The 9985-nt window shown below is 39.0% G+C and overlaps 1 protein-coding gene across 4 annotated transcripts in view; it reads right to left on the bottom strand.

The window, feature by feature from the left end:
• LOC140725692 (plastin-1-like) overlaps positions 1-9985 on the bottom strand; it is a 140182-nt gene that overhangs the window by 13958 nt on the left and 116239 nt on the right. For all 4 annotated transcript variants that reach the window (XM_073041522.1, XM_073041523.1, XM_073041521.1 and 1 more), the window contains one exon: positions 5962-6040. In XM_073041522.1, coding sequence (XP_072897623.1) covers positions 5962-6040 — 79 coding nt within the window. The remainder of the gene's footprint in view (positions 1-5961; positions 6041-9985) is intronic.

Genomic DNA, 9985 nt, shown 5'->3' with positions numbered 1-9985 from the left:
CACTGGTCACAGCCTGCCATTCGAAAGGGACCCGTTAATCACTACTCTTTGTTTCCTGTCAGCCAGCCAATTTTTAATCCATGTCAGTATTTTGCACCCCCAATACCATGTGCCCTAATTTTGCCCACTAATCTCCTATGTGGACTTTATCAAAAGCTTTCTGGAAGTCCAGGTACAATACATCCACTGGATCTCCCTTGTCCATTTTCATAGTTGTGCTGAAACCTCAGACAACCCTCCAGACTATCCACAACACCCCCAACCTTTTTGTCATCAGAAAACTTACTAACCCACCCTTCTACTTCTTCATCCAGGTTATTTATAGAAAATCACAAAGAGGAGGGGTCCCAGAACAGATCCCTGAGGCAGACCACTGGTGACCGACCTCCATGCAGAATACAAATTCTCTGCAACCACCCTTTGCCTTCTGTGGGTAAGCCAATTCTGGATCCACAAAGCAAGGTCTCCATGGATCACCTGCCTCATTACTTTATGAATGAGCCTTGTAAGGGGAACTTTATCAAATGCCTTACTGAAATCCATATACACTACATCCACTGCTCTACCTTCATCCATGTGTTTTGTTACATCCTCAAAGAATTCAATCAGGCTAATAAGGCATGACCTGCCCTGCTGACTATCCGTAATCAGATTATGTCTCTCCAAATGCTCATAAATCTGGCCTCTCAGGATCTTCTGCAACAACTTGCCCACTACTGAAGTAAAACTCACTACTTTATAATTTCTGGGTTATCGCTACTCCCTTTCTTGAACAAGAAAACAACACTGGCAATACTCCAATCCTCTGGTAATTCTCCTGTCCCTATTCACGATGCAAAGATCATCGCCAGAGGCTCAGCAATCTCCTTCCGTGCTTCCCATAGTAGCCTGGGGTACATCTTGTCCAGTCCCGGCAACTTATCTAACTTAATGCTTTTTTAAAGCTCCAGCTCATCTTTTTTCATAATATCTATAATGCTCAAGCATTTAAGTGCACTGTAAGTCACCCCCACAATTGCCAAGGTTCTTTTCCCTAGTGAATACTTAAAGTATTCATTAAGTACCTCACTACTTCCTCCAACTCCATGCACACATTTCCACTATCACACCTGATTGGTCCTATTCTCACACGGCTCATCCTCTTTCTCCTCACATTCAATCATGGCTGATCCTTTTTTTAAAAATCCCCTCAACACCAGTTCCCGGCCTTCTCCCCGTAACCTTTGATGCCAAGTCCAATCAACAACCTATCAATCTCTGCCTTAAATACACCCAATGACCTGGCCTCCACAGCTGCATGTGGCAACAAATTCCACAAATTCACCACCCTTTGGCTAAAGAAGTTTCTCTGCATCTCTGTTCTGAAACGGTGCCCCTTTATCCTGAGGCTGTGCCCTCTTGTCCTAGACTCTTCCTCCATGGGAAGCATCCTTTCCACATCTACTCTGTCTAGGCCTTTCAACATTCGAAAGATTCCAATGAGATCCTCCCTCATCCTTTTGAATTCCAGTGAGTACTGTTCCAAAGCCATCAAATGTTCCTCGTATGATAACCCTTTCATTCCTGCAATCATACTTGTGAACCTCTCTGGACCCTCTCCAATGCCAGCATATCTTTTCTAAGATGAGGGGCCCAAAACTGTTCACAATACTCAAGGTGAGGCCTCACCAGTACCTTTTAAAGCCTCAGCATCACATGCTTGCTCTTGTATTCTAGACCTCTTGAAATGAATGCTAATATGGCATTTGCCTTCTTCACTACCAACTCAACCTGCAAGTTAACCTTTAGGGTATTCTGCACAAGGACTCCCAAGTCCTCTGCATCTTCTGAATTCCTGGATTTTCTCCCGGTTTAGAAAATAGTCTGCACATTTATTTCTACTACCAAACATGCATGGCCATGCATTTTCCAACATTGTATTTCATTTGCCACTTTCTTGCCCATTCTTCTAATCTGTCTAAGTCCTTCTGCATCCTACCCAGTTCCTCAACACTACCTGCTCCTCCAATCTTCATATCATCTGCAAACTCTGCAAAAGAGCCATCTATTCCATCATCTAAATCATATATGTCAAACTCAAGGCCCGTGGTGGAATTATCTTTGGCCTGCGAGATAATACCTAATTACTATTAAAGCTGGCCCCAGTAATCGAAGCGCCTATGGCGTATGATATGGCTAATGCTGAGTTTATTCAGGTACCAGGTTTTCAGGGTTTTTAGTGTTTATTCGGCAGTCTTGCTCGGCAGTCTTCTTCATAAGAAACGGAATTTGTAAAGTGAAACACTTTGTAGTTATAGCAGAGACTGAGACACATGAGAGCAGGCTGAAAAAAATGGAGGCAACGAAAGCTGCGTTCGCATGCGTCCGACTGAAGCTGCATTTTGCTCAATCTGGCCCGTGACCTAAAATGAGTTTGACACCCCTGATCTTCTAAATCATTTACATACAGCATAAAAAGTGGTCCCAACACCGACCCCTGCAGAACACCACTAGTCATTGGCAGCCAACCAGAAAAGGATCCTTTTATTCCCACTCACTGCCTCCTATCAATCAGCCAATGCTCTAACCATCTTAGTAACTTTTCTGTAATGCCATGAGCTCTTAACTTGCTAAGCAGCCTCATGTGTGGCACCTTGGCAAAGACCTCCTGAAAGTCCAAATATACAACATCCACTGCATCCCCTTTATCAATCCTACTTGTAATCTTCTCAAAGAATTCCAACAGGTTCATCAGGCAGTAGTTTCCCTGAAGGAAACCTTGCTGACTTTGTACTATCTTGTCCTGTGTCACCAAGTACTCTATCACCTCATCCTTAACAATTGACTCCAACATCTTCCCAACCACTGAGGTCAGGTTAACTGATCTATAATTTCCTTTCTGCTGCCTTCCTCCTTTCTTAAAGAGTGGAGTGACATTGGCATGGTGCCAGAGAACTGGAAAATTACAAGAGTCCAATGATTTTTGAAAGACCATTTCTAATGCCACCACAATCTCTAACAATACCTTTCAGAACCCTAGGGTCCGGGTGACTTATGTACATTTAGGTCTCTCAGCTTTTTGAGCACCTTCACCCATTTCTCTTCCTTCACACACTACAACATCAGGCATACTGCTAGAGTGTTCCACAGTGAAGACTGATGCAAAATACTCATTTAGTTAATCAGCTATCTCCTTGTCCCCTATTATTATTTCTCCTGCCTCATTTTCTTGTAGTCCTATGTCAACTCATTTTTCTTTTATTTTTCTTTTTCTTTTCAAATCTTTTTATTGATTTTAAGAAAATAACATAAGTAAAATATAAGTACAAAAACATTTGAAAGTACACAATAGATTCATTAATAATCAATTATATATTATCAATGTAAAAAGTCTCCCAAACTTATAATATTAATATGAAGGATTTAAAACGAAAAGCAAAAAAAAAAAAACCCCAAAAAGAAGAAAAAAAACAATATATAAAAAAAAACTAAGATGGGCAATTGTATAATGTTAAATACATACAGTAGTGCCAATGACTCCGAACCTCCATTTATACAATTCAGGATGGTAACAATAAGGTTCAGGATCAGACCATTTAATTCGCATGAAAATGTTGAATAAATGGTCTCCAAGTTTCCTCAAATTTAACTGAGGAGTTAAAGACCACACTTCTAATTTTTTCTAAACTCAAACAGGAAATGGTTTGAGAGAGCCACTGAAATACATTTGGAGGATTAATTTCTTTCCAGTTCAATAAAATAGATCTTTTAGCCATTAGTGTAACAAATGCAATCATTCACTGAGATGAAGCAGATAGACACATATTATCTATCATAGGTAGACCAAAAATTGCAGTAAAAGGATGCGGTTGAAGATTAATATTTAAAACTCTTGAAATGATATTAAAAATATCCTTCCAATAGCTTTGTAAACAAGGACAAGACCAAAACATATGGGTCAATGTAGCAATATCAGAATGACATCTATCACAGGTTGGATTAACATAAGAATAAAATCGAGCAAGTTTATTTTTAGACATGTGGGCTCTGTGTACAACCTTGAATTGTATTAGAGCATGTTTAGCACAAATAGAGGATGAGTTTACCAATAATAAAATTTTTTCCCATTGCTCAGTAGATATAGGGCAATGCAATTCTTCCTGCCATTCCTTCTTAATTTTTTCTGATATATCTGGCTGTATCTTCATAATCATATTGTAAATGATAGCTACTAAACCCTTTTGATAAGGATTTTTCTTTTATTTTTAACACTTGAAAAACCCTTTACTAACCACTGTGATATTTTTTGCAAGCTTGCCTTCTCTGTAGGATTTTAAAAACTTCCCATTTCTCTATCTTTCCACTAACTTTTTACTTCGTTGTATGCCCTTTCTTTGGCTTTTACAATAGCTTTGACTTCCCTTCTCAGCCACTGTTGTACTATTTTACCATTTGAGTATTCCTTCATTTTTGGAATACGTATGTCCTGCACCTTCCTCATTTTTTCCCCAGAAACACTTGCTTGAGTTTCCCCAGAAACTCTGCTGACATCCCTGCCAACAGCTCTTTCCAATTTACTTTGGTCAACTCCTTTCTCATACCACAGTAATTAACCTTGTTTGTCATTGAAAAGGAAAATGGTAAATCATTCTGCAAGTTATTGTCTAATAGCTTGTTACCCTCTATATGAAGAAAGCATGCATAACATTTTATATGCTGGAATTTAATGCAACAAGTTGGCTGAAACAACAAAAAAAGGAAGCATTGTTCCCAGAGGCACTGTGATAATAGTCCTCTTAATATTCATTATTCTTACAAAAATTACTTAACCGAAAGTTAATTGAAAATTCAATTAGCTTAAAGAGAGTGAGCTCATTGCAGATAGATAATTTTAGTAAAGAGACATGCTGTGTCATACAAAAGAGCTAGATATCTTGAGACATATCTATTGCACATCTGGATACCAATTAAAAGCATCAAATGAGATTCAAATCACATTGGTGATTAGCCAGAGGGGGAAAAAAAACTAAATAAGGCTTTAAGATTGTTGAGTAAATGAAGGTCTAAATTTAGAATGTTATTAGTTGGTTGCAATGGTTTAAATGCATTCATATCATTCAAGTTGTGACAAGGAACTTCAAAATATAAGGGTTATCATTGCCTAATGAGACATGCTGAATCCCCCTCCTCCACAACCCCCTCCCCCCACCAGCTAACAATCTTTGAAATATAATGCAAAGGAAAATTTCCAGTATATCTTTTGAAACTACCTACATTTGTTTGTTTTTGTTTTGAAGATGAGTGTCTAATAATGGGGCTAGTGTATTACACCCCCCACCCCGCTACTTGTTTATGAACATAAAATTAACTATGATATTCATGTTAGAAACAGCAAATACCCTGGATTTTCCAGATGATAACCTCATAATGGAGTGCTCCCCCGATAGTAATACATAACCATTTTTAGTCCAACATTTTGTTGTCTTCTGCATTACCATGGGGTATGGATTAATCCAATATCTCATTTATGGAAGTTGCATTTCATTATGTGTGTGTGCGCGCCCTTAACTCCATCATGTCAAGCTTTTTGCACCGATCTGTTTGGTGATTGCTCATCATACAGCGTGTCTTGGACATCTGAAACCTGGCGGAGCCCATCCCTCTCCAGGTTTTTTTTGTTACGAGGTCGAGTTGCTAGGTCGACACTCAACCCAGGGAGCAAGGGAGCGGGCCGAATTTGAACTCGGGACCTCTCGCCCCAAAGTCCAGCACTGATGCCACTACACCATCAACATTCATGTGCTGCACTCTCTTTTGTAGAACAGACCAAGAGAAATGGAGTAAAAGATCTTTGTGAGACAGTGTTGGGTCATTCCATGTGCCCAGGCAGCTGCTAAAATTTCAATGCAGATCAACACAGCATTACTCATCTTCCACCCTAGTAAATACAAACCATTAACCTGAAGAGCAAACACAGTTTACCTGTAAAGGTGATTGACAAAGGGGCTCACTCCTTGTGAATTCATCCAGTTCCTGAAGGTTTTTTCTTCCCTTGATTCACCTACAACACAAAAGTAAAAGTTGGTAGAAGATCAAAAGTGGAGCTGAACTTCCTTACAAACAAGAAAGGGATAGAAACAAGCAGGAAGAAGTCAATTATTTAAGATTGTTTATTTGGTCCATTAACAGCTTTAATGTGATCATTATGGACAAAACAGTTACGTTCTGCTGGTAACTAAAATAGCTCACGCTTGGCCATACAAGTGGAGGGACACCACTGGCTTTCAAGTTATCTAAATAAATGCTAGACTTAAAACCGAACGGACATTTAGACAGGTGAATCCCAGCTTTATTGCCCAAAAATTACCAAACTGCTACAGCACAGGAGAAGGCCGTTTGGTTATCGAGTCAACACTGGTTAATCTGGGTAGCACCTTTACTGGTTAATCTGGATACTCCACACTTAAAGCAAATGGAAATGCTAAATATGGTCATATTATATTGCTAGCCCAAATAATGAAAGTTCCTGTTCTGCTGCAGCAAGTTATAAACCAAGGCACCAGTTTTAATTCATCTCAGTATCTCTGAAGTAATTGTTCTAAAGAAATATTCTGCTTATGTCTGGTTTTTCTTGCAAGCATTCTGATAAATAAAATATTTTAGTTACTTTTAATAACAGGCAAAAACATCTATAAATCTATTTATTTTAACACTGAAGTCATATGAACCATCAGGCTCCTGGATTGCTTCCAGCACAGCAAATCCACTAGTTCCCCTGTTTCACTCATTATCGCAAGCCACAGTTTATTGTCTTGCATACAACTAACCGCCCCTCAGTGATTCATTTTGCCTCTTGCCAACACTAGAGAAATCTACAGTTGACAGTTAATGCACGAGCTAAACTTTTAGAGGTGGAAGGACACTGGAGAACATGGCACCACAGTCGCATAGCGGTTAGCGCGACACCATGACAGCTTGTGCGTTGGGAGTTTGGAGTTCACTTCCAACATCATCTGCAAGGAGTCTGTATATCTTCCCCGTGGAATGCATAGGTTTTCTCCGGGTGCTCCGGTTTCCTCCCACAGCCCAAAGATGTACCAGTTAGTAGGTTAATTGGTGGCTGCAAATAGTCCCATGATTAGGCTGGGGTTAAATTGGGGAATTACTTGGCGTTGCAGCTCAAAGGGTTAGGAGGGCCTATTCCACACTGCATCTCCAAGTAATACAAAATAAATAAAATGGTGGAAATCTAGGTGATCGTGGAAAAAAAACATGCAAACTCACAGGCATCCCGGAAGTTAGGACTGAACTCAGGTCCCTGGAACTATGAGGCTTCAACATGAATTAATGTATTATCGAGCCATAATAAATTACAGCCCTCTGGTCATTGCCATAAAATTAGAGACCCAAACTTTGCATGTACATAATAGCACAAATCATTCGACAAGTTTGATTCTCAATGCATGATTGGAGTTACTAAATGGGGCAATGAAGCAACATCTCCTTGCAAAGTTCTGCCACACAAGCCTGGACTTTCTCACCAAGGGATCAACTGGCTTCCTGACATGGAACTTCTCCTTCAATTGGAGGCAAGCATTGGCAGCTAGTTGATGGACTCCAATTGTGAAGCTATGGTACAACATTAAAATAACACCCAGCGTTTTTCCATCTAGAGATTTAGATAGTCACAACCAAGTAAAAGTTAGAGTCAAAGAGCAAACAATGCCTTCAGCCTAATTACTCCATGCTGAACAGTCCCATCAACCCAAACTTGGACCACAGCTCTCCATATTCCTCAGGTCCATGTACCTATCCAAACTTCTCTTAAATGTTGTATTCTAGCCTGCATTCACACTTCCTCTGGCAACTCGTTTCTCACTTGCACCACTTTGAGTGAAGAAGCTCCTTCTCATCTATCCCTTAAATATTTCACCTTTCACACATAACCTTTTAGTTCTCTAGTTCCAGCCTCACCCAAACTCAGTGGGGGGGGAACCTGCTTGTATTAATCATCATTATCTGCCGTATCATATAACATGGGCTATCGTGGTCTTTGATCATGATTGTTCGGCATGTTTTTCTACAGAAGTGGTTTTCCATTGCTTTGCAAAACAGGTGACCCCAGCCATTATCAATATTCTTCAGAGATTGTCTGCGTGGTGTCAGTGGTCGCATAACCAGCATTTGTGATATCCACCACCTGCTCTCATTGCTTCACGTGACCCTGATAGGGAGGTTAAGCAGGACATCTTGCCCAAGGATGACCTGCAAGCTAGTGGAGGGAAGAAGCGTGATTTATACCTCTTTTTGTAGAGATGCATCTTCACCCTGCCAACCCTTGCATTAACCTTATCTGTAGACCAAATCAACTTTCAATCTACATTTTATGCACTGGGTGACATTCTCTAACATGATTGTCATTTCACAGTAGATTAGTTCCACCTTTTGAGCATCCTTATCTTGTTTTTGAGTGAAAACAATCATTTGTGCTCTTGAATTATGCAGATATCATTTGGTTGGCTTTATGACTAGTTCTGGTTCGTCTCACACACAGACTCAGCTCCAAGAATTTTTGAAAAATCCCCTTTACAGGATGCAGTTACCAGAATTTACTGCTCATTCCCAACTGTTCTTGAGGAGGAGGTGATGATCCACCTTTTTTTGTGTCACCGCCATCCTCTATAGAAGATATTCCTATGCTCCATTGTTTAGGGAGCTTCACAGTTTAGAGCTGACAGTATATTTCCATTTATATAAATGGTCACATTTATTGAATTTGCCATGGTGTTAGATAAAGAAGTTTAGTCTTGCAAGTTTAAGACAAAAATCAAATTTATGAATATCTATTTTTCTCCAGGCTTTTCATTTTACCAAATTATTTCCTCAAGTACACAAATCCCAATTAGTCCAAACCAGCTACGTAATATTTTTTTTACAATTAATGTTAGATCAAAGGCTTGCAGAATGTACTAGAGATTAGAGGAAATTAACATTTCTTTATTCAAAGCAACATTCCAAAAACAAATCCTGATTAAAGAAATGGACCGCTTAAATGTCTTGTTGACGACATGATCATCCTAAAGTGGATGCAAAGCATATTAGATCAAAAGCATTGTACTGCAGATGGAAACAATTTAAAATAAAAAAGGAAGCACAGATGATACTCAGGAGCTTAGTCAACATCTGTGCAAGGAGAAACAGTTAATATTTGCTATCTGATGAAGGTTTAACAAGTTGAAACATTAAATCTCGCCTTTGTCATCACAGATGCTTCATCATCTGCTGAATATCCCCTCCATTTCCTGGTTATAGTCCTTATCTTGTTCTTAACTGAAAACACTAATTTGTGCTACAGGATTCTGCAAATCCCACTGTTTCATCTCAATGACAAAACATTGAGATGAATTATATAAAGCTCACCCCAAAATAAACAAACACAAACACTGGTAATTCAATCACACAAAAATGCAAGCTGAAAACTGGTGTGAAAATTGGTTAAACTAAGAACTAATGATGCATTATTTGAGCAAATAAACACTAATTCTGAAATGACACTGAATTTTGCATCTGAAGTGTTGTCCATCTTCTAAGGCAAGGCACTTTGCATCATTGCCATCGAAATTAGAGAATTAGTACGTTCTTCGCGAAAAGAAATGAGCATAACTGAAATTAAAAACTGAACCAAAAGAAGATTTTGAAAAAAAAATGCATTTGTGTAAAAACTTTCATTGCATTGGGTCATCAAAAACTCTTTATGACCAAATATTTATCTTTTAAAGTTTTGTCACCAAGAAGCAGGCAGCCAAATTGCAACATCAAGTTCCCATAAAAGAGCATTGTGATAATCACCAAACTTTTGAAAATATATGTTTATTGTCTAGGATATTGTAAATATTGTCTTGGATAGAAGAGTTAGAAAATTTATAACACCCTTCAGCCCATAATGTTAGTGCTGGTTGAAAGGAGTTACTGAACTGAACCTCACTTCCCAGCAAAAGGCATAACC

This window comes from Hemitrygon akajei, chromosome 3 (genome assembly GCF_048418815.1).
Source record: "Hemitrygon akajei chromosome 3, sHemAka1.3, whole genome shotgun sequence".
Lineage (NCBI taxonomy): Eukaryota > Metazoa > Chordata > Chondrichthyes > Myliobatiformes > Dasyatidae > Hemitrygon > Hemitrygon akajei.
The sequence above is the reverse complement of the archived record's forward strand: the minus strand, read 5'-3'. Positions and strand labels throughout refer to the sequence as shown.